Source organism: Exophiala dermatitidis (assembly GCF_000230625.1).
Source record: "Exophiala dermatitidis NIH/UT8656 unplaced genomic scaffold supercont1.5, whole genome shotgun sequence".
Lineage (NCBI taxonomy): Eukaryota > Fungi > Ascomycota > Eurotiomycetes > Chaetothyriales > Herpotrichiellaceae > Exophiala > Exophiala dermatitidis.
The window spans coordinates 3484771-3507949 of NW_008751650.1; the positions used below are offsets into that span (position 1 = coordinate 3484771).

Genomic DNA, 23179 nt, shown 5'->3' on the forward strand with positions numbered 1-23179 from the left:
ATCACACTTGAGCACTTGAGATTGGTGCTGGAGAGTCGGCGTCGCGGAAATCTAAACATATTGTTCAATGCACGATTTCGCAAAGCGGCGTATGGCACCGAGCTTAGATGCCGGGTTTGAGCCAGATCAACCCCTGGAGGTCTGATGATCGATCGACAGAAGGTAAGAGTGATTGGCCCTGCTTGAACCGTGGGCTCAGGGATTCCCGCATCAACGTCGAATCTTGCAAGAGTGGCACTTACGATGTCGGTGGTCTACAATGAAGCTCCTTCCTCCGTTCCAAGAGCAAACAAATGGCAAAATGCTCGTTCTCGCCGTGCTTTTTCCCTCTCGTTGTGGGCTCTGCAGAGATCCAGGGTAACCTGGTATCTTTTCTGGAGTCGATTCTTGTTTGTATTGTACAGCTGCGATATGCCTCCGAAGAAGGTCGCAAAGAGAAAAGCTCCTGCGAAGAAAGGGGATCGACCACCTAAACGACGAGCAACTGGGCGTCACCCACTGGACCACGATCCCATTGAAATCATTCAACCGTCATGCGCAATCAACAATAGCATGCGCAGTATGTGCCTTGTATTCCTCGGCGCTTACAGTGTTGACCGTACCAAGTACCATGGGAGCCACCAGAATGGCTCACTGTTCCCCCGCCTCCGGTCCCGGGATCCAAGGGAAACGAAGACGACGATGCCGATGTTGAATTCATCCTTCCCTCGGCCCCAGAGTTGCCTGCCCAGCGACAAAGGCGGAAGATTGTCGACCATCCAAACAGTGGCCATGAAAGCAACACTGGGTTCGCTGAGGCAATAGCTAACCATACTCTCCTCAACACTACCTCGGATGATCTTAATCTTCCAGAAGTTCTCACATTGGAAGATCTCGAGCTAGGGCGTTCTCTTTTGTTTTTTGATATTGAAGATTTCTTAGGCAAAGGTGAATGCTTGTCATTTGTACTCAGGCCATCCTAATCCTCGACAGTGGTCAACGATGTGGATGAGGAGGAGAAAGATGGGTTCGAGCGACAAGATGATTTCATTCGGCTATGACAAGGCATTTGGTACCATTTGGTTGGCATATGGGCTGTTGCTGCAAGGATTTTGGACGGTTTCAACATGTAAATTATGCTTCATCATTTCACAATCTGAGTACTCCGCCTGTCCCATGAGACGTGCTTGAAGAGCTTGGCCGAAGGAATGTAGAATCTGTAGCGCAGAGACGTTACTTGAGTTGGGCAATTTTTATGCAGCCCAGCCGCGAAGCCTTACACGAGCTTTGGGCCAGACTTTAGGTAGGCGCTGTGGCACGCCTAGACCCGTGGTAAAGTAGGCGGTCACCGGGGCTCGTTCAGTGCAGTTACAACTGCTCTACTTCCATACATTGTCCACCGCCAGCTCACATACTATCAGGTACAGCCAACTCGCATCTCCATCCATCGACGCTCTGCCACAATGATATCCTGTGCGAATAACTGCCTTCTCAAGTGTTGCAAAGGTATTCAGGGGCGCGCTGCTTGTCCAGCCTCCAAAGACCTCGCAATCCACCGGAGTTGTCCAACTCACCTTGCCAGTGCTGCGGACTGCGTTCGTCAAAATGCGCCATAGAGAAGAAACATTGCCCTCAAGCCGACAGACCCTTGACAGGCAGCATGGGCACGACGGATACCCCGTTGCAAAAACGACATATGGAATGCGCACTCGGCTCAGGACGTCGACGAGATCAATCATATCCCATCGACCGAAGATCACACCTATACTGACAGTGCTGCCGACTGTGTTTCTCGAGAGACATAACGCAGAAACAGCCACTTTCCTTACGCCGCGAGAGTCTCAACAACGGCGTTGGCACCACGAGTGCGGTTTGTAGCAGCCTTGGATCGATGAAAGAAACAACGTATTGGCTGGAGCCCGCTGGAAGATACAAGGCCCTGGTTTCGGTGTCGCTTTGAACAGTCTTCACACTACTCCGGCGACGAAACAAAACGGATTTCTTCATAAGCAGTCCATGTATGCCAAGTCGGTGTTCTTCATACAGGAGTTCATGCAAGAGCTGTTTCACATGGACGTCGGATCAAGCTTCAATCCAGATTGTTGATTCTCCAATCACAATGGTGATTTCCGTCAGCAAAGGATTGCTCCTCCCACCAACTTTGACGGCTAGCCTATCGTTAGAGCGCGAGCTTCGGTGGCCTCTTTCAGATTTCTGTTTTCTCTCTTTCCCATGCTGACTGTTTGAGAAACTTGTCCCACTCAGACTCGGTCGAACGAAACTCGGTCCTTGCGACGCCATCATGCCTTTCATCCTCGCTACTTGCCATAGTGGCTGCGCGAGCCCTGGACGAGATGTGCAGGTCCACCGCTCAGGATGATCTCCTTGCCGTGCCGGTCTCATCTTCGTCGCCTACGAATCCTCTTTCCTCCTCCCGATCATTTTCCTCTTCTCCTCGAGCCACAACTCGCCGAAGGAAGTCGACGAGTCAACCTAACTGCGGTTTCGTGCCCCAGCGCGTTCCCGCAACGACTGCAGACCCGAATTCCTTGAGAACACTTATCATGAAGCCTTCGGAGGCTGATGTACACAGAAAATAAGAGGCAGGCGTCGAATGCATTCAATATTCTTTGAGGAACCCGTGCTGTGGTCTACTGCGCAGCAATTCACGGTGACATGCTAAGAGATGTGCCGAATATCTCCTCTCGGTACAAAAGCCAGCCTGCGCGAATGTCATTGCTCGGACAAAGAACTTCCTAGCTTAGGACCTATACCACCAAAAGACCCGTGGTGGTGAGAAGATCTGCGTCATGCGAAAACATGTGAGCAAGAATCAAACCTGGAGCTATACTTGGAAAATATCGAGGCTGAGAAGCCAATCTTGACTTGGACGGTTGCGATGAGCTTTTCCGCCACCAGTCTGCTCCGGATACTATGTTATTCCCGTCTGTGATCGACTCCGGATACTGTGTTATTCCCGTCTGTGATCGAAAGCTTGAGATGACTTCTTCGGCGAAAGGCGGTCAGTCGAAACCACCTAACCTTGGACAAATCTCCTGCAGCCATCCTGTCTCGAACAACAACCAAGGCCTTCCTTCGCTCGATCGATGTTTGACAAGAAAGCCTTATAATCCTATGCGTATGGGCGCCGGCATTTTGATACATCGGTTCACATCCACACTAAAATGTTTCAACGTTGAGATTTATCACTCGCCAGTGTCTTGCCGAAGTTTCTCGTGCCCTTACTGTTCACCGACAGGTCCAAGTTCGCGCTCTTGGTTGCGGTTATGCGTGTATCATCTTGAATGACCGAGGACGGACCATGGCTTGAGAAAGAAATCCCCTTTGGATCTGCTCACCACGTGGAAGACGAAGCGTCCGACTTCCTGGCTGATAGCAATGCCCAGACACCTCCACGACAGAACACAAATTCGCCCACAGGCTGCCCTCGACATTATCTTTGTTATTCCCTTCGACACTTGTTTCCCGAGATGAGAAGGATGGTACGCTGTTCTCGCAAGGGAAAATGGCTGTCGAGTGGTGTCATGTGGTAGGAGGCAAGAACTTGTGCAAGATCTGGAGGGGTCGGGCTGGTGGAAACGGGCATATGATCCAGGCAACCATGGAGTTGACCTTGATGACGGTGAGACTGTAGTTGGACACGGAAGTCCTTGAAATTGAGCCAGACGTAAGTAATCGTGCAATCATCGCAGGGCAAAATAGTGAAGACACAGCCAAGTACTTCACTGGTTTGAATTACGAGACTCTACAATAGTGAGCTTCAAGGAACACATGGGGAGGTACATTGGGTTTCAAAGGTGGCAGTTCATCAACCCTACTTGCGCACAGATCGACGACCGGCATACGTCTTCTTTGTCTTCTTCGGTGGCCGTGGCAGCATTTCGGCCTCTTGTTCCGCCGGACTTCCATGCTCATTCCAATAATCGTCTAGGAGCTCCCGTGTCACATTTTCGAGTGGTTCCCAGGTCATCTCATCGTACCCGTATCCTTCCCACTTTATATTGACCACATACTCGCCCTTTCCTCGTTTACCAAGTGCCCCAATCCAGTCTACTTGGTAAACGTCGTCCTCCTTTGCCTTGCCTTTGCCCTTGCCCTTTGGCTTCGGTTTCTTTGGTTGAAGTTGAATTATTTTCGGCACCCTACTTCGGTATGCCTTGATGAGGGTCACTCCAGGAGGCGGTAAAGGCACCCACTTCATTGTTTCTTCATCTTCCTCGTCTTCATCGGCAGAGGAGTGGTTTGATTCCGGTTCGACCTCTTCATCTTCTAGGCGGCGTTTGGTTGCAGTTGCACGAATCTCGACGACAACCTTTGGGGAAGGACGGCGAGCAGGAGGAGGGGTCCGAACGGCGGCGGCAGGAGGAGGACAAGAAGGAGCGGCGGCATTGGCATCTTTGGGCTTCCAGCTCTTGGGCTTTCTCAAGTACCCTTCCTCATACAGCCAATCGGGCTCTTTGATTGTGCCTGAGTTTCGTGAGTGCATTGCCAAAGCTATAGGCTATAGCCTTACCTGGTGGAGGGCGGTAACTGGGAGACAACAGCGGTATCCCCAATTTGATGGGGTCAATGGGTGATGGCGCTTCATGCCAGAATTCCGAACCTTCGACGACCAGCCGTTTCGCGGGATCATTTCTCTTGGGGGTCTCTGGCATCTTGAGGGCGTGACCGGCAAAGACAAGGGAGCGTCTGGTCTTGCAAGGATACTGAGGTTACCCCGGGGTCCGCCGAATCCTACAAAGAGTGAAGTAGAAGGAAGGCAAAGGAAAAGCTTTGAACACAGGCTGTCGACTGTATTGCCCAATTGGGAATGCTGTCAGCCAATGGGGCGCGCACTGCTATGACGCACACTGCCAGAATGCTCGTTGATATTCATCTTTCTGTCCGCAGTGAGTCTCTCACGCGTTTTTCTCTGCCCTTCGTCTTAAAATCCGTCCCAGAAAGTCGTCCTTCTGCTCGTCTCTCTTGCCGGTCGTGACAGGCGCCAGGGCAACCTATGCCGCCTTGTTAGACAGGTATTCCGCCTTCGTTTGTGCAAGTGTTTCTTTTGTCATTGTGTCAGCCTCGACCGTGCCAGGAGTTTTCAGCCTCTGCTTTCTCTGCTACGCTTCAGACAACGAGTCGAACAACCCAAGGGTAACCTTGCGGTTCTGTTCTTGCATCCAGCCTCTCCTCATCAGCCTCTTTGGTTTACAGACGTCTGGACGACTCTAGGGTAACCTAGTAGTCTTGTTCCATTTTTTACGCTTCTCTTCGATAGCCTCGCATGCCTCCCAGACGCAAGAGATTGAGCTCCATCCAACTCCCCTCAAAGCCTGCCTGGTTGACCATTGACCTGGCTTCCTGCACCGTCCAATACCGAGACCATCCCGAAGCAATCCAATGGAGCCGGGATCTGAAGAGGAAGGAGGCCGAGGGTACTCCAGAAAAATGGTACCTTCAGCTTTCGCACGATCGAGCCAATTCGGGGCGCATGGCGATGAGAGTTGTTGGTCCCGATAACCAGTTGATTGCTACGGTGTCCTTTCCGGATTTTGACACCTCGGTGGATGTGTACGTCTACCAAGAGACCTATCGTATAGAGGTCCGAAAGCACCAAAAAGGGACCATCAAGATTCTGGAGATGTACTCGTTTCGACTCGGAGTAGCCTCGGATGCCACAACGGCCACAAAGCTCTTTGAGCAAATTCGGCGTGGCCTCTCGGTTTGTCCATTTCTCTTCTGCCCTTGAAACACTAACGATCGAACAGCAGTCGCCTCTCGAATATGTGAGGCATACCAATGTCCCTCGTTCTTTGCTCGCCTCCGGCCACAACCTACGAGCAACAACCCGGGCCCATGGCCAACAAGGAACTAGAATCGTGACTTGGATTATTCCCGGCCGACCACAAAAGACCGTGCAATTCACAGGGTGGGTGGCATCAGCGCAGTTTTGCCGACTCTGGAAATGGGTGACCGGAGAGGATGCAAACTTGGCAATCATCCCAGCGAATGGTGCAGAGCAAATCACCGATGTCGTCGACGACCTTCCTCAAGCGACTGCCGCGAAGAACATCCTGCCGAAGGACTGGGGTTGCTGCGGCCACTGCAAGCAAGGTCAAACCCCCTCTGACATTACCCACATCCGAACTCGTCGCTTTCGCAAGGAATGGATCGGGTGCATTTCTGGTCTGGAAGTAAGTGACCACAGCACGTCTGTGGGCCGTGCTCGCTAACATACGCAGTGTCTGTCGTCCAGCTACTGGTTCCATGCAAATGCGACGTGTGCGAAGATCTCGAGTGGTGATATGAAGAAAAAGGGCCGTCTGAATTGGTTCTGCGAGATTTGTCGCACGGAGGGTTTGAGAACACGGGGCAATGTCCGATCGAATGGCTTCAGAGGCCGCGATCCGAGGTAGATAGGCGTTTTATCAAGTCTCCGTGGCCTTGTCGTTGCTTTATCCTTCCTCACAGTTTGTGATATCAAGTTTCGTTCCAGAGTGGACACACCGAACGACCACATTGTAATTACGCTCCATCCGCACCAATTACTAGTAGTTGGTACTGCGACAATTCAGAATCATCCCTGGCATTCATTTTCATTTTTTCAAACTATCTAGGGCGACCAGGATCCCGACTCTTCTTCTTCCGACTCGGAACTTTCTGCTGCTGCCGCCGCCGCCTTCTGGGCCTCACTGAGGCTGTAAAATCGTCTAGGGCGGGCAGAGTCAATTTCCCCTAGCTCCGCGGACACGGCCTCTACGATGAACTCGACAACCCCATGGGGATCCGGCTGCATAAGGTCGAAAAAATCGACCTTCCCAACATGTTAGTACAGCAACCAATCCCTGAGCGATGGGCTATTCTCTTACCTTTGGCCCTACTTCCAGGCGTTCCAGCTCGGCACGAGCGTCGCCCTCCAATTCGTCGTCAAAGCAGTCGTTCCCAAGAAGGGTGGCAACCGTCCGCTTGCTTTGGCGTGTTGGTTTCCGAACCTTGAGCGTATGTACACGCTCCACAGCGGCATCTGCAGCTTTTTGGGCGTCCTCCATGGCCTCCTTGGTCTTCTCGGCACTCAGGGGCGGCAGGGTCGGGCCGAATCGGTCAGGCCAGGATTTCACGAACATTTGGTATTGGGCCAGGGAGAGCCCAGCCCATTTCAGGTTCGGGCATGTCATCTGCGGCGCGGCAAACGCACATGCCTTTGAGCCGAATTTGAGGACGGCATATATCTCAATGCCATTGGGATCGCCATCGGAGATGTAGAGGAATGGCACGGTCTTGAAGGCACGATGCCTGGCCAAGATATGCAGAAACTCCCGGGTCGCCACATCGGGGTAGCCGCCAGTCTATAGTGGTTAGAAAAGTTGATATAATGGGGTTGGACGTACTTACCGTTACCAGGAACACCCCACGAAACCGGGCGTCTTCAAAGGCCTTGGGGAATTTCTCCACGATGCTGCGGTGTTCGCACACAACAACAGCTCGGATACTGGCCTCTGCCTGGTTGACTTTGGCAATATCGACAAGAAGGCGAGGGATTTGATGGCGTTTGCCGCCATTCAGCGAGGTGCTGTATTTCGCTTTCTTGTCAACATATACCCGGGCGCTCGAAGTCTCCATCATGGCCAACTTAATGCCTTCCGGGATATAGACCTGGCCGACAGACTCCGGTTCGACACCGAGCAAAAAGGGGTGGACACCGATTGTCAATGCTATGTCCTTCATTATCTTGTTGGCGTCCTCGGGCGTGATGCGGTCCGACTTGATCTGGTACTCAAAGGCTCGTACCATTTCCGTCTTCCCTAAGGCGGCGTTTCGCATAAGGAACCGCATTATCGTGACGAGTTTCGCCAAATACTCGTTGTCGGAGTGGCGCTCTACCGACTTTCTAGCCTTGATACAAGTTGTTCTTGTTTGACGCATAACTTTATTGCCATTTCCGTCGACGACGACCGCCTTCGCTTTGGACTCCGAGCTGACGATTGCTACCTGGCGATTCGCGTCTATAGTATTGCATAGACGCTGCAGGCTTTCGAATAAAACATCCGATTTTGGTCCGGAACGCCAGTCGAGGTTGAGGTATCTGTTGCTTGACGCCATCTTGTGTTGGTACTGATTGTGGTGGAACAGAACACAGCTACTAGGTTGCCCTAGAGCCGTCCGAGACGTCTTTGAGATTGAGGAGGCGACGAGGAAGCGTGTACGAACGGAACAAGACTGCTAGGTTACCCTAGAGTCAATGATCGAGGAGGCTGTCGAGGAGAGGCGTGAACAAACGGAATAAGACTACTAGGTTACCCTAGAGTCATCCGAGAAGTCGTTAAACTGAGGATGTAGCACTGGAGAAGCATAAACAAAAGGAACAACACTACTAGGTTACCCTAGAGTGGTCCGAGACTTCTAGGATCGAAGAGGCTGTCGAGGAGAAGGGCGGAGGAACCGAACAAGACTACTAGGTTACCCTAGAGTCGTCCGAGACGTCTTCGAGATTGAGGAGATGGCGTCGGAGCGGGGTGAACAATCTGAACAAGACTGCTAGGTTACCCTAGAGTCGTCCAGACGTCTGTAAACCGAAAAGTGGTGACTTAAATGGAGAAGCAAAAGAGAACAATTGGATCGATTGACTTCCGGATGAGAGATATGGTCGGACCTGTGCAAACAGTGCAGACAAGAGAGGTAAAACTGTTCAAGGCACCGAGGTTACCCAAGGGCCTGACAAGTCCTGATGATGGGATGAAGGGAAAAGGACCGCAGAAGGAATTTGTGGGCGCGACGAATGACTCAAGCTTGGCTGCGGTGCACATATGCATACTCACAAATACTTGTTCTAAACAGATATTTTCGGAGTTTGCTTCTCTTTTTCGACCAGTCTGCTGTCCCTTTTTCCAGGCCACGCAGAGATCCAGGGTAACCTGGATGCTCTTTACACACACCTCTTTGTATATTCGCCAGCCGCCTCATACTGAACAGTCTCCCACAATGGCGGCAAAACGACCAGCAAGCCCACCTCTTTCACTTCAACAGAAAAGGCGCCAGCGACAGAGTGGCCTGCCCCCTTCGGTCAAAAAAGACATCGATCTGCATCATCTCAAGCCATCAAGGCTTGACGAGGCGGTCATCAACATTAGTGACAGAGAGAGCAAATTTGCCGAAGCATTCTCAATGTGGCCGAATTTGCACCCCGATCATAGTCGGGCCCAATGGAAGTACATCCAGGCAATGTCGCCACGAGCGGAGGAGTTTTTAGACATCTGCGAAAAACATCCTGACGACAGACCCAACATCTACCGATGTCGTCGAGTTGTCGAATTTTTCATTTCTCTGAGTGAGGATCACGTTGTCGAGCGCAACCCTCCTCTCAAAAAAGCCATCCAATATCGACAAGCATACTGGCTGAATGCATACATTTTCCAGAGGCAGGCCCCAGAAGTTGGTAAAGAGTTTGCGCAACTAGGACAGGGAGATGGCATAACGTTTTACGAGGAAGTCATTGAGAATGCGATAGAGTTCATCTCTCGAGCAGAAGAAGGGGAAAGTGACACCGTGTTCATCACTTCATAGTAGGAAATCCGTGTATATGGACGTTATATTAAGCTTTCTTTTCTTTGTGTTCTCTCCCAATGGTGCCGGATGTTTTCCGTCGGCAAAATGGCTCGTACCGAAACTGACATCCCCGCAGTACTAAACGAAGGCAACTCTGGCGCTGGAACCAGTCCGAAATTGTCCATGGATTCGGTCGACATCTTACAAACGAGTCATGTTATCAATGTAGCCTTCCAGATACGTTGCTATTGTTTACATCACCGACACGGAAACTCGACCATAAGCTTCAGCCCCTGCATGTATGAAGGTCATAGTCGATGTGAAAGGATCACAAGTAGCAATCTGTTCTCCTACAAGATGTCCCGATACTATCTGAAGCCTAGGTCCCCGATTGCTCCGTACTCCATCAGGTGTTACGTACAAAACACACTGGTTATGGACAACTCTTGGATCCCATAAAGATCAATGCGCGTGACGGTGGTATGGAAAAGGGCAGATCGCGTAAGCTTCAAAATTGAGGAACCCTTCTTTTTCTGGTCTTGTCTGGCCGCAAGACCGGTCCGTAGATCAGGGTACGTGGTAGGGGCAACGAAAGGAGCAGACGGAGGATATGATCTGTCCAGCTGTTAGCCACACAATGATGTTCGAGCGGCACAGACTTGCGTGTCAATATGAATAAAGTTGTGATGGAGCGAATTGAATTGAAAACAAGCTGGAAAGTTGCGCAGGAAGATATCTATCCTGCGGGTTTGCCTGGTGGTATATTCGGAGCCAGGACGCAAGAAGCTGAGAACTGTGACTGTTAAATCATGTGGATATGCGATTGAGAAGCTCGAGATGGAAGCGACAATTGAGGGTCGCGAAATGCAATCGGATCATCAGACGGCTCGACCTTGAATGAACTTCTGGTATCAAACCACAGTTGGCTCCCATGTTGATCTCCCTCAAAGGTGTCTGAGGTTTCCCAGCTATCGCCTCTATGCATCATGAATGTTGGCGCAATGTTGTCAACTCATGGCAAAGGCAGTGTGCAAGAGGAAGCATTGCCGCAGGCTGAAGATACCTCGGCACAAGATCGAAACGCGGTTACGCGCACGCGTCAAGTGCACGCGTCGGGCAGTTTGACCCGGAACACTTAATGACACGACTAATTGCACGATGGACGAACACGATGGAACTAACAAGCTTTGATCGTTGCTGTGCAGACTGAATGGAGCCAAATCCAGTGCCAGTTATGCCTCGAAGCTCGCTTCCATTCGTTTCAAGGCCACACGAAGCTGTCAGAACTGTTATCAAAATGGGCCCCCAACGAATAAAGCTCCACAGGTAGTCGCACCGAAGACGAAACGTCGCAACGGCATAAAATACACCTTCTGCAGATGCCGCCGGATCAAGCAAACCCATGTTGCAACCATGCACCCAGTTCAGCATTTTTCCGAAGCGAATCGTCCTCGCTCTAGCATTCGATTGTTCTGAGATTGTCAGAGCGTCGAACAATTCGGTTGTACGTTTGACGCAGGCAACACCAGCTGCGCAATATACGATTCCTGACGGGCATTGCAGCAAGCAGACAGTCTGATCGGCGTCTCGGTCCCCATGTTATGCAGGCGGCTACTCAGCCAGCCCATGTCCTCATCACGGCATGCCCATCGGTTTCTTCGAATGCATCCTTCCAGTTCTGCAGCAGAAGAGAGAGAAGGGCAGCAGAACTTATCAAGAGACAGGGTCGTGTGATGCTACGGTGCGATTTGGGCGCCTTGTCTCTTACGGTTTGCGTGCTCACCACGCGGGTGGAATATCGTCTGGGAGTAGTTCGTCTGAGGACGTCCATACCGGGTTCATGCCCGAATGCTCACGAAGACCAACACCGACAAGACTTTTTCTGATCAGTGGCTTGTGCAGCTCTACCTTGTCTGCCATTGGAAACAACCCATCTTCGCAGAGACCGACCACTTCGCTTCCTAACGACGGAAAGTCGAGGCGAACCAAAGATGGTGTAGAACCCATCTCACCTGTTTCACCTGGCTGCTTCAACTTTGGCAAATCCTCCAACGGCCTTGACCAGTGTGCTGGTCATTTTCCACGGCCGTCCTTGATGAAGTCGTTCATACTTGTTCGTACACAGCGGTCTTAGGCCCGATGTCGGTTGGGCGACTTTGAACAAATACAGAACATCAAGAAATGTCGTCAGAAGGGTCCAGCCGGAATTGCCACGAGTTGCACAGAGATAACACCGATCTGTTGTCTTGTCGGAATCTTTGACAACGGCTCCTCGGTGATCATTGCTCCCTCAATGATGTGGATATGTTTTGCCTCCCTTGCATGTCAACTTTCCATTGTGTCTGCCTACGACAGACCCCTGAACTTGGCTCTTACTGTCTGGATCTTGTTCACTTGCAGGTGGCTGTCACTCTCCTGATATGCTCGCTTCCATCTTGAACCCGCTCTGAACTGGCTCGCCAGCAGTCGCCGCCAGCAGAATTCATGGCAGTCGCTCAAGTCACACTCTCATCTCTCGAAATTCATTTGACTGCTGGAGTCTTGCCAAAGGCCATCGTCGGCATCTCACTACAAATCCGGCCGCCAAGTGGACAGCCTGCTCTCCTGCAGCTGACCTCGCACCTTTCGTCAACGAAATTTGGCCAGACATGAGCTGATTGTACTATTTTACGGGATGCTGACGGATCAAATAGGTAGTTTGGAATGTCCCTGATCTCCGCAGCCAACGGGCAGAAAGCCCTTCCACGCCTGGTCTGCACTGCTGGCAAGACTTGCTTACTATTGCCCGCACAATGTTGCTGCTCTCCAATGCTATGACCGAGCAGTAGCGGAGGCTGCTTGATCCTACCTGTGCTCGCTCCTCGACGGCTTTGTCCGCGGCATGACAAAGTTCCAATGCCTGTCCAGACCAGAAGCTGTCTGTCTCGAATCCCGTTTTTGCAAGGTCGTCATCTACCTCGCAGCAGTGAGATCGTGACTGTTTAATGTGCGCAAGACATAGTCGCTACTTTCGTCTCGACTAATCTTCCCAAAGTCCTGACAATCTTTGCGCGGCCAACCACGTCATATGAGTTGTCTTGATAGAAGTGGGTGTCCATGAACATTGTAAGCTGGTGCGCCGTTTTTGGTATTGGTAATGTACATCATCGTCAACCCCACCCTGTATTGAGTTCATATGTTGTGCTTCAAACTTTCTGTGCATTCTAGACACAACGTTGTTCTGGGCGGGTTGGCAGAGTGGTAATGCTCGCGCTGGTTTACCACGCGATTCGGGTTCGACTCCTGAGCTCGCCATTTTATTTTGTTTTTTGCCGTTATTCACAGTACTGTCCATGTGTTTTGGACAACCAGATTCTATCCACTTCAAGTTGCCTGTTTCTTTTACTTCGCACTAACTTCATTGCCCACGGCTCTGTTCCCTACCACCCTTTCATCTTTCAGCATCGCAGCTCAACCTGCGATTGTCAGGCAAGATCGATGCTAGCAGGACGATTCCCTTCAGCACCGTCAGCGCTGCACCTCACCCTTCCGAACAACCTGGATTGTTCTCTTTCATTTTTCAATCTCCAAAATCTGCCTGCGCCAGGCCATTTTTCCCTCTTATCAGCCTCTATGGTTTGTCCTCATCTCTGAGATCGAACACCACCTACTCCTACCTCGCTCATCACGACGAAAATGAGCCGCTGTTATCCGTCTTCGTTTCCCGTCGTTCCGACCTCAAGTATGATCCCGGCTGTCACACCGCAGATCACGGCTACAATCAAATTCATCGACCATAAGCTCAAGATGCTCGATCAAGTCGAGGACACTAAGAAGAAAATTATCTCTTCGGGACAAAAATGGGGGGAAAAGTCGTCTGAGAAGATGGAGAGACGCATTTGGGTTGAGATTTGCCCGTTTGTCCTGCTCGGCTCCTGGTACATCACACAAGTGATCACAGCTACGGCAAATGCTTTCCCGAATGATGCGCAGAAGAACGAATTTCTCGCCCAATACGAAGAGATCTTTCGGTTCCACAGAACTGTGAGTCCACATGCTCCCTGGAAGCGACTGCATCTTGGTACTGACACCATTGAGTGGCGACATAAAGAAGTTTCACAAGAAGTTTTGAAACCCTACATTCACGACATCCCCAAAGAGCCCTTTGCAAGTTACAATTTTTTGAAGCCGTCAATCTACACGGAACTCAGAGCGTCCGCAAGCCTGACACGATTGAACAAGCTCAGGGAGGTCGACAAATGGAAGAGACCATCGAAGTACTATGGATATGCTGTTGAAGCACAAATGGAGTGGCAAATGATCAAAAGGGAAAAGGATCGTCTTGACAGCCAGGGTGATACGTATGCGGAACAGGTGTGGCCGAGTCATATGGTTGACGATCACCTTGAAACATTGGAAAAGATCCTCGAGAAGGGGAAAGCTAGACAACCAGAAGATGAAGACTAAGCTGGGCATAACAACCGGACAATGTGGATCATAGAATTTCATCCAACAAAGTACGTTTACCTAATATTCGCACCGTAGGACAATGGTGAGGAGAGATGGCAGAAAACCTTGTCGGTTATAAAGAGCTGTGCTCGGTCATCCACTTTAACACTTAGTACTAGCTGTTCGTTGGCTTCCGGCGTAGTCTCGCGGGCGGACGTATTTCCCACAAGCTTGTCAATGATCTAATCAAGAGGCCCCATTAACCCATGAATTCCGCATCTCTGGCCTGTCTTTGTGAATGCTCCTCCGCTCGACGACGGGTCTTGAAGCGGTAAAGAGTGGACGGATCTGATCAGGGTAGCAAATGTTCCGGCAGCGAGCGAAAAACATTGGCGGATCTGGAGAGCCGTGGTCATTGTTGTTGTGTGGGGTTGATGCGGAGGGTGAAGTAGATGGTGGTCGTGCTGAGCGATCAGGCGGAAGACAGAATAGTGTGAAGAATGATCTCGAATGCAGGCCGTACGCCACAGCCGGATGGAGTGTAGAATTCATGGCTCTGCAAGGTCCGCGTGGCAGGTCGGAGCGAAAAGTGGTGGAACATCTGTCGGGCTGCAGCGATAAGACTCAGCAGGGGCAAGAAGCTGCTCGAAGCTGTTTTCAGTGGCTGGCAGTGTTACTTTTCACCCTGAATTGGCGTTGAGTTGTAGAATGTTGGACGTGGAGTTTATTTATTTACCCTACCAACATGCTATGTCCACACCTTCGTAGAAGGGTTTTTGTGCTTGAAAAGAGCAAACAAATCCAAATGTGTTTGTTGGTACAATATATGACTCGTGTTGCCCTACAAACAGATTGCTCTTGCTTTGACCAAACCACTGTTCTGAAGGCAGCACGTATTATGACTGCATGGCCAAGCGAGCGTCATCGGCAGATATTGCCCCAGAACAATCTGCATCTCTTGCTGCTCTCCTAGGCATGCCAATCATGGCAGCGAGCATTTTGAGGGGTCGGGAGGACATGAGGAAGTTGCAGGTCGGTAAAAAGCGAGCGATCAGATTGGTACGCATACTTGATGATGCCGTAGCAACTTGTTTGACCCGCGAGCGGGAAATGGGAGTCTTCTTGTCAAGATCTGCTCCTGCCCAGCTGTATGAACTTGAATCCCATTGGCAAAGTCAAAGTGGTTCATCTTGGGATGTAGTATGAGACTGGAACAGTAACAGAATTATTTGACTGCTCGCTGGCAACCTGGCCGTGAGCTCAAGTCCACCGTCGTAGGCAAGGACGATTGTAGGAAGTCACGACGATATGTGTGCCGCAGAGCAGGAGCTGAATCCCGTAAATGTATAGTTACCTGGTAATTTGCCTTTTGTCACATCCTAGATCAAGAGATGCACACGATGAGGATGGGGTGGCAGACGTTGTTACGGCCTACAGCTCTCCTCATAGGATTGCTGGAGGCTGTACGGCACTGGCTGCCCTATTCCTCGGCCCCTGTACGAGGACCAGCCAACATGGGTGAAGTGCACTGCATGTTCGTGGGCTTGCTTGCGACGTTTCCAACGTATGTTTGCTGCTGAATCGACGTGTGGTTAACTCCCCATGTTGCTGGGAAATTGTCAGGGTGTCCACTGTGCTTGTGATTCCTTCAAACCGTCCGACTTGTGGAAATTGAGGTACGCTGAGATTGTTTCTGTCCACTGCTTTTGCTAACCATGTCGGTGATAGGCAAAGGTGAGTGGTGGCAGGTAGGTGAAGTTTTGTATGTTTTGTTTCGGTTTGAAAAAAGTCCTGGGCCCGGGCAGATTGATACTCAACCGCAGCTAGGAGGAGATCTGAAGATGCAGGACCAGTGATGAGGCTGTTGTATGTGATCTCACAATCTTATTGGTTGCTGTTGGCTAACTGATGGACAGAGTCTCGAACACTAGTGATGAGGCTGTTGTTTGCGATCCCCAAAAATCTTATTAGTTGATGCCAGCTAATTAGTGGACAGAGTCTCTTCAAGTGTCGTTCGAATGGGTCCTCTTCACAAGCTTGCCAGAACAAACAAGGAGAAGGGAAGTTGCAGAAATACCGGAAATCGAAGCTTGCATGATACTGACAAAGACGAGGAACACACATCCAACATTGTTTGGCCAAAGTTTGTTGGTGAGCAATTGATATCAGTTTTAGGTTGCTGTCGGCGGTGCAGAGAAAGAGTTCATCTCCTTGACAAGGTTTGAAAGTGTCGGTTTGAACCTTCCCCCCAACCTGATTGTGCTGTTTGAAATTGACAGTGATGACAGTTGGACGGAGTAGCAGTGGCAGGATCTGGGGCAGTGAGTGATCTGGCAGTTGACCGTCCTTCAAGTTTGTTGTTGTCAGAACTGACCAGCCGCAGTCAATGATGAATGGTACCGAGGTATGTCGGACCGATTGGCTGAGACGCGACACCGTGGCTTGGAAACACCTTGGCTTCAAATTCCTGGATCTCTTGCGATGGGAGGAGTCATCCTCCCTCGTGTTTCCATCTGGATGTTTGACCCAACCGGACTCAGACCATGCGCGAGTTGACTGTGCCCATGCGGCATTAGTGCTTGCCAGCGGGAGTCTCCAGCCGGTACCAGCGACCGGGTAGTGTACGACTTTCTTCATCTTCAGCTTCGTCGCTGGTTCGACCGCCGCATATTGAAAATTTAGCCTCGAACATTCAGAGAGAAGAGGTGAGCGAGATGGCCGTGATCGAGGATGAGAGCATCAGGCCTGCCGAGGAAATGTTCGGAGCTTGACGATATCGTCCAGTTTTTGTTCCGGTGAAATTCCAGAGGAGATCAGATTTAGTGAGACGACTGATGCCTGTGTTCATGTGCACGACCAAGGTTACCGCTGCGGATTGTCACTTCAATGATGCTGCCGTGGGATTCGTCTTTATGCAATGTTTCTATGTTATGTCTTCACTGTGGTTTTCTCGCGCTGCACTCATTGCGCCTGCACTCTCCAACCTTCGTTACCTGATGTCTCCCGAATCCATTCACTGTTTGAACCTGCCTGCGACGCCAGCATCACTCCAGTGCACCTGCGCCACCCTCAGTTCGCTTCCACTGTTCCAGTTTCACTTTCCGTTCACTTTCACTGTCTTTCACTGTACCAGCTTCACTCTCGAGTCTCAGCGAACAAGCTCCCCCTCACTTCAATCTCCTACTCGTCCGTCCTCTTCCATTTGTTGTACAAACCTACACTGTCGAGTTTGTTGAGCGGAGCTGAAGCAGCCGACCCCATGTGAGTACAGACAATCTGCCAACCAGTTTCATGATTGCTAACAAGGCAGTAAAGCTGGCACCACTAATCGCCTCGCCGCACCAAATCATGGCTATCGAATTCCTCGAAACCCTCGATCTCAAACAGATCCAAGCGAAGTCGGGCCTATTTGAGAAAATGGAGTTTGTCGTCTCCGACGGGGAAGATGAAAACTTGGCGGCAATTGTGAGGAAAACAGAGCAGAGCCCACCAGCATACAGTTTCAATTTCCTCTTGAACCTGAGGACTGGCTCGTTCCGTATCACCGAGTCTCTCGGCCATGCCATGCGTGCATGGATCGAAGTGTCTCAAGAACATTACCTCTTGCTCAAGGCCGCACCCAAGGACGAAGACGTCGAGCCCGACACCTTTATCATTCAAATCGCTCTCCGTTCGGATTACAACTTCAAAGTGGAACACGCTGGCCAAGCCTTCACACTGTCCCCTCACCAAGCTTTGAGGTCATGGAAACTATCCTTCTGCATGGCAAAGAACCAAGATTACATTGAAAAGCACTGTCGAAACATTGAAATCCGTATCCCTGACTACAAAAAAGCGACGATTGCGCACCAATTCGACGCACGCATTGTTCGACACATCCTGAACAACAAGGATTCTATTGATGCAAGAGAGAATGCGAAGCCCTATTGCTCGGTGCAGCTCCGTGCATTGGAAGCCGAAAGCAAAGCAGCTGATGCCGCAAAGGCTTTACTTGACCGCAAGTCTGTCCAAGCTGACGTTTCCGGCCTACCTGGTTTCGAAGATCGCTTCATGATACGATTGAAATCCACCATCGCAAAGGATCATTGGAAGCTGGAAGCGCAACAGCTCATCTGGTTGTCACCTAGTGTCCCGGGAAAGGCAGGGATGTTCGATCTTGAACCAACCCAACTCCCAAACGCCCGAGTACAAAAATGGAGAGCCACATCGGTCATCATCAAAGGAGATGTTGTTGCTGTCTTGGACAACTACACCACTCCTGAGTTAGCTGCTGCTGCCAAAAATACTGGACGTGTCTACCTCGATGTCGTGTTGGATCGCGAAGATCCACTCGGTGATCGGTCCAGCCGCGCGATCAACAAGATGCGGAAAGTCCTTCTCAAGGAAAACGGAGAAGACATCGAAGCAGACATTTATCGACTCCCTCTGAGTGGCTTCTTCCTCGAAAAGAAACCGTTCCCAAGCAATATTGATCCGCTTCCGTACCGAGATACCAGCTTCCAGAAATTTGTGGTAAGATTGCAACTCGAAGCAGAGTCCCATCGGAGGGCCATTGACTCAGTATTCCAATCCCCCACCGGTTGTGCCCTGATTCAAGGACCGCCTGCCACGGGCAAAACAACGGTCGTTGCGAAATCACTGCTCATAGCCCGCGGCTTTGTCGACCTTCGCGGCAAGATCGTCTGTGCAGCGCACACCAACGAAGCCGTCCGTGTTGCCTGCGAGCGAACGGTGCAGCTTGCCAAGCAGATGTTCCACATCGATCCAAAAGATCACATTTGTCTCGTGCTGACGCGTGCAAAGTCGCAATATTTTCGCCTGTCAGAAAAGGAGTTTGGGATATTGGAAGATCTGACATTGGAGGCTCACATGAAACGCATTGCCGATGCCCAGCCTGCAACATATGGTGCCTACCGTGCGGGCTTTGCGCAGATCATCAAGTGTGGTCGCATCGAAGACAAGAGGCTTGCCAAAGCACACGACAAAGACCGGGCCGAATTGTCAAGACTGGTCATGATGCAATGCACCATATTCTTTTCCACTCTCGCCACCTGCCACGACAGGGACTCCTTTTTCGGTAATCGCAACTTCCCTTGTTCCTTGCTGGTCGTTGACGAAGCCTCGCAGGCAACCGATGTCGCATTATTTCAGGCATGGCTGGCCCTCAATCCACGCCGAGTTGTCATGGCCGGTGACCAAAAACAGCTCGCCCCTTACACTGAAAGCGTCGAAGGGGCATGGGCATGGGGCACCTCAATGTTTGAGAAGCTTCAGAACAAGGGCTGTCAACGAGTCATGTTGGATGTGCAATATCGCACCGTCCAAAACATCTATGCCGGCACAAACTTTCATTATGACAATCTCGTCCGTGCTCACCCATCTACGGTCAACCGGCCTTTTCAATTGCAGCTACAACAGATTTTTACATTGGGAGAGCTTTCTTTTACCGATGCCGATGGGAAGAAGGTGGTGTTGGATTCGAATATCAAACTTTTTCACATCACAGATACCGATTGCATAAAAGTCGGGGCCGGCCGTTCGAGTGCAAATCAGCAGGAATTCCAGTTCATCGCAGGAATGGTGGCTGCTTTTGGTCTTGCTGGCGTCAGTCCATCCCACATTATGGCCCTCACCGGGTACAATGGACAACATATTCTCCTCGCCGATTTGGAGCAAGACTTTCCCGGCCTGAGAGCCCGGAAGATCGACTCCAGCCAAGGTGGAGAGGCCGATATTGTCGCGTTTTCTGTTACTAGGACCATGCAGTCGGGCATCGGCTTCTTGCAACAGAGTCGGCGCCAGAATGTCGGTACCAGTCGCGCTCGTGAGGCCATGTACATTGTCGGGAACCCAAACCTTTTTGTTCAATCCAAAGGCTGGCAGGGATGGTTTGACTCACTCAAAAAGGCCAACAGCAACCTCGTCGTCACGATCAAGGGTCCAGTCAAATGGAAATTCGGCGATCGAGCCGTGACACTTCCCGCCAGCGCGTCAGCAATCCCAACGGATGTTCGTTCTTCGACTGCCGATGTCGGCGAAAAGCTTGCCAACATGAAGCTGGAACCGAAGCTGGAAAAGGAAAATTGGACTGACAATGACTGCAACGCGTACATCAGCGGACTTCATGACAGCGAGAGAAACCCGGCTCGTCATTTCTTCAGACAAATGTCGGCAGCGAAGCAGCAAGATGACAGAACCCAATGGATCTAACTTCGTGATGAGTTTCAGAAATTGGTTTCCAAGGATGTGTATGACACCATCTGCAAGATTTCGACACGCTAGGCGGCGGGATGGAGTGTGATACTGGACGCGGCAGGATGCCTTGGTTTTGGGCGCGACAATGCGGGTTAGGCGGCATCTCCAACCGAACTCCACCCCCGGAATCCGACTTTGCACCCCCAAAAATTGTTTTGTGATTGAAGTTTAGGCATGCGGTGCCGCCAGGTAGTAGTTGAATGACTAAAAGTTTCCAATGAAATTATCCATGATCTTGCGGTTTGAATTTGTTTTGCTGATTATCATGTTTCTGCGCTTTTACCCACCGTTTACTGATACAATATCAGTCTGCATTTATATCTTCGCTGATCAACAGCCGATCGATCGGTTCCACACTCTCAACTCCGCCGATTCGGTTCCTCGTAATCCGTCTCCATCTCGCGTCCCACCAAGCTTCCTCCATTGATTCGCTTGCTTTGACGCGGCTACCAGCGCGCGATATGTCATTGCCTTCCTTTACGCGTCTCCTTTGCGTCTGCCCTCACGAGTTTCGGACGGTTTACAACGCATGGAAATTGGAAGAGGAGGATGCCGTTGGCAGCAGTCATTTGTATAGGAACACACATTTGAAGAGGAGGGCACACGCGCAGAGCTACAACCTATGAGCTGGACACCGCCGCTGGATGATCTGCTCCAGGACCTCAACATCACCGCCGCTGCAGTAGCCTTCGGGCTGCTCGCCATGGATGTGAGACCACATCACCGCAGAGGATCCTTTACCGGCCGCTGTTCTGAGAATGTTTGACGAGCCAGACTGACGTTTCGATCATGGTCAAAAATATCCGTACCAGCTTCCATGGATGTCGAGGTTGGAAGACACGCAATGCTTCGACTTGCCCGGCCTCCAACTGTCAATTGACCTTCCGCAACTAAGCACCGGCGACTGGCCTGTCTGTATCGCCGGCGATAGCATCCATTTTGGGGATCCGGGCGGCTCCTGGTCATGGACACTGACTGCTTCTCAACCTGCGAACGAATCTCAAGAGCCGCGACTGGCTCGTCATCGATCAGGTTTCACACTGCACAACTCGCCAGTCTGTCCGCCGATGCAGTTCGCTGTTATGTTGACTGTCACTGCCTCCAGGCCTTGTTCGTAGGAACCCAAATCTATTGAAGCCACAATCTTGTCCAATTCCAGCGCCGTTGTGTTCTATCCACGACAACAAGCTCTCAATGCTCGAGACGCCTGACGCCGCACCCAGTATCCAGTGTCACAATCGTGCCTGTGGAAGTATCAAGCTGGGTACAGGAAGCTGAGCAGCTCCGGTCTCTCTGGACCTCCCGTGGGCTGCCGGGGAACTCGTCTCTGGCCTGGTCAACTTCGCCTCGTGACAAGCCTTGGACCACCACCTCGCGCCCTCTCGTCGAGACGACCGGAGCTGGCTTGTAGGCGCACGCACCTTCCGTGGCAATCATCCGCACTCCAGCTTTTTCTTTTCGTGCTTCACCGTCGCTTGTTGGTGCGCTCCTATTCTCTTTTGCTAGCAAAGAATCCGTTACACTATGGGGGGAAGCGGACTGAGGCTTGAAGATTGAGTGTCCCGGTCGAAGCTCTGCTGCCAGATTACCGTGGACGGCCCTGCTGCCGAAGCCCACCGCTCATGATAGTGGCGGCTTCACTCACCAGATGTTTCTCCCCAGGCTGGAATACTACATTGAGCCTTCCAACTGCCTCGACCCTAACCGCGAGCCTGCCAGATCTCGAGCCACTGCACACGATGCGGCCGACTAAACAGCGCCGATCCTCCATCCAATGCTTGTCCAGCGACTACCGTTATTTACGATTCTCTCAGAATAGGGAGGAAGGCATGTGTATCTCGTACTTGAGGAGCGTCCCGATATACAGCAATTCCGCGCCACCAGTTCCACATGGCTCGAACCAGACTTTGTCTGCAACCCATCCGATGCTTCATGACGCTGAGGAGAAGAAGGGTTAAGCATATCCTCCCTTTCGCCTTCTCACAAGCTGACGTTGCCTCCAGGTATTATTATTGCGTTCAATCTGCTGTACGAAATCACGAGCGTCCTTCTTGCGTCTCCGGTTTACCGTCCCGCTCGACTCAGTGACCCGAACAGTCGCAACCTACACGCGATGCACCTCGGCCTCCCTTTCCCACGCGTCGAACCGATCGATTCTTTCGACATTTTCCTCGCGACCTCCGAGCGAGGCCCGCAAGTGACGAAATCATACAAGAGTTGGCTGTCCTGAGACATGAAGGTTAGCTGAAGCCCGCATGCGCGGCACTACAATGGACACCTTGGTTTACTGGCACAGTGTCTTTGTGCCGGTTTTATGGGGTGGCCGACTTCTTACTCTGGCGGGACAGTCATTGATTCCGTTGACTCACACCTTCGTATGCTGGCAACCGGCCGACATTAGTCCACTGTCTGTGGCAAGCAATAGCACGCGTTCAACACTACGAGGAACTCAAGGAGTCGCCCCTTATCACTGTCTACCAAGCGTAGGCTGGCTTCAGCTGGACTGTCTCGGGCTCCTGGCTTGCCAATGGTCTTTGCAGCCGAAGCACAGGATCTGGCATGTCCAGCGCAACGATGTCACCGGCCAGTGTTTCAAGATCGTGACACACGTTCCGCCTTCTTGATGTCTCCGGCTGCGCATGGACGTATATCACCATCAGCAAGTCTTCCGTCGAAGAGCTACACTCCACGGAAAGAATCCTAGGCTGTTCCAGCGACAACATATACGAGTTGGAAAAGCTATCTTAGTGTATCGCAGCCTCCGACCACGACCAGTACACTCCACAGCATTGTTCGACGCGGAGTGACGGGGCCAAACAAACGGTCATCGCTTCGGCGATACCGTCCCTGCATACGGAACCCGTGGGATACAGCTCAGGGTTTAGGGTTTAGGGTTTAGGGTTTAGGGTTTAGGGTTTAGGGTTTAGGGTTTAGGGTTTAGGGTTTAGGGTTTAGGGTTTAGGGTTTAGGG

At 51.3% G+C, this 23179-nt stretch overlaps 9 protein-coding genes and 1 non-coding gene across 10 annotated transcripts; 5 read left to right on the plus strand and 5 right to left on the minus strand.

The window, feature by feature from the left end:
* Nucleotides 1–411: 411 nt before the first annotated feature.
* On the plus strand, nucleotides 412–1040 carry HMPREF1120_06829 (uncharacterized protein; the record flags this gene model as incomplete). Its single annotated transcript, XM_009161040.1, has 3 exons — nucleotides 412–559; nucleotides 607–927; nucleotides 973–1040. The coding sequence occupies 3 exons, from the start codon at nucleotides 412–414 to the stop codon at nucleotides 1038–1040; spliced, it is 537 nt and encodes a 178-aa protein (XP_009159288.1).
* A 74-nt stretch (nucleotides 1041–1114) lies between these two features.
* HMPREF1120_06830 (uncharacterized protein) lies at nucleotides 1115–2104 on the minus strand. The gene has a single exon (XM_009161041.1). It carries the CDS (start codon nucleotides 1716–1718, stop codon nucleotides 1359–1361), a length of 360 nt encoding a protein of 119 aa, XP_009159289.1. The 5' UTR covers nucleotides 1719–2104; the 3' UTR covers nucleotides 1115–1358.
* Nucleotides 2105–3783: 1679 nt separating this feature from the next.
* Nucleotides 3784–4746, minus strand: HMPREF1120_06831 (uncharacterized protein). The gene is made up of 2 exons (XM_009161042.1): nucleotides 4514–4746; nucleotides 3784–4467 (listed from the first exon to the last, which is right to left on the minus strand). The coding sequence occupies exons 1-2, from the start codon at nucleotides 4653–4655 to the stop codon at nucleotides 3815–3817; spliced, it is 795 nt and encodes a 264-aa protein (XP_009159290.1). The 5' UTR covers nucleotides 4656–4746; the 3' UTR covers nucleotides 3784–3814.
* A 57-nt stretch (nucleotides 4747–4803) lies between these two features.
* HMPREF1120_06832 (uncharacterized protein) lies at nucleotides 4804–6511 on the minus strand. The gene has a single exon (XM_009161043.1). It carries the CDS (start codon nucleotides 5981–5983, stop codon nucleotides 5309–5311), a length of 675 nt encoding a protein of 224 aa, XP_009159291.1. The 5' UTR covers nucleotides 5984–6511; the 3' UTR covers nucleotides 4804–5308.
* On the minus strand, nucleotides 6512–7815 carry HMPREF1120_06833 (uncharacterized protein; the record flags this gene model as incomplete). Its single annotated transcript, XM_009161044.1, has 3 exons — nucleotides 6512–6796; nucleotides 6852–7328; nucleotides 7375–7815. 3 exons carry the CDS (start codon nucleotides 7813–7815, stop codon nucleotides 6596–6598), a joined length of 1119 nt encoding a protein of 372 aa, XP_009159292.1. The 3' UTR covers nucleotides 6512–6595.
* HMPREF1120_06834 (uncharacterized protein) lies at nucleotides 7503–9543 on the plus strand (the record flags this gene model as incomplete). The annotated part of the gene is made up of 2 exons (XM_009161045.1): nucleotides 7503–8206; nucleotides 8522–9543. The coding sequence occupies exon 2, from the start codon at nucleotides 8572–8574 to the stop codon at nucleotides 9541–9543; it is 972 nt and encodes a 323-aa protein (XP_009159293.1). The 5' UTR covers nucleotides 7503–8206; nucleotides 8522–8571.
* A 3205-nt stretch (nucleotides 9544–12748) lies between these two features.
* On the plus strand, nucleotides 12749–12819 carry HMPREF1120_09311. The gene has a single exon. It is a non-coding gene; the product is annotated as a tRNA-Asn (tRNA).
* Nucleotides 12820–13248: 429 nt separating this feature from the next.
* On the plus strand, nucleotides 13249–13971 carry HMPREF1120_06835 (uncharacterized protein; the record flags this gene model as incomplete). The annotated part of the gene is made up of 1 exon (XM_009161046.1): nucleotides 13249–13971. One exon carries the CDS (start codon nucleotides 13249–13251, stop codon nucleotides 13969–13971), a length of 723 nt encoding a protein of 240 aa, XP_009159294.1.
* An 8-nt stretch (nucleotides 13972–13979) lies between these two features.
* Nucleotides 13980–14649, minus strand: HMPREF1120_06836 (uncharacterized protein). Its single transcript, XM_009161047.1, has one exon. The coding sequence runs from the start codon at nucleotides 14503–14505 to the stop codon at nucleotides 14200–14202; it is 306 nt and encodes a 101-aa protein (XP_009159295.1). The 5' UTR covers nucleotides 14506–14649; the 3' UTR covers nucleotides 13980–14199.
* Nucleotides 14650–17301: 2652 nt separating this feature from the next.
* On the plus strand, nucleotides 17302–20163 carry HMPREF1120_06837 (uncharacterized protein; the record flags this gene model as incomplete). Its single annotated transcript, XM_009161048.1, has 1 exon — nucleotides 17302–20163. The coding sequence occupies one exon, from the start codon at nucleotides 17302–17304 to the stop codon at nucleotides 20161–20163; it is 2862 nt and encodes a 953-aa protein (XP_009159296.1).
* Between the last annotated feature and the right edge of the window lie 3016 nt (nucleotides 20164–23179).

Bases quoted from the DNA above. Each gene is read 5' to 3' on its own strand.
- HMPREF1120_06830 (XM_009161041.1), bottom strand. From the start codon at position 1,718: ATGATTGATCTCGTCGACGTCCTGAGCCGAGTGCGCATTCCATATGTC.
- HMPREF1120_06831 (XM_009161042.1), bottom strand. From the start codon at position 4,655: ATGCCAGAGACCCCCAAGAGAAATGATCCCGCGAAACGGCTGGTCGTC. The intron at 4,468-4,513 runs GTAAGGCTATAG...CACGAAACTCAG, and splicing joins CAGTTACCGCCCTCCACCAG to GCACAATCAAAGAGCCCGAT.
- HMPREF1120_06832 (XM_009161043.1), bottom strand. From the start codon at position 5,983: ATGATTGCCAAGTTTGCATCCTCTCCGGTCACCCATTTCCAGAGTCGG.
- HMPREF1120_06836 (XM_009161047.1), bottom strand. From the start codon at position 14,505: ATGAATTCTACACTCCATCCGGCTGTGGCGTACGGCCTGCATTCGAGA.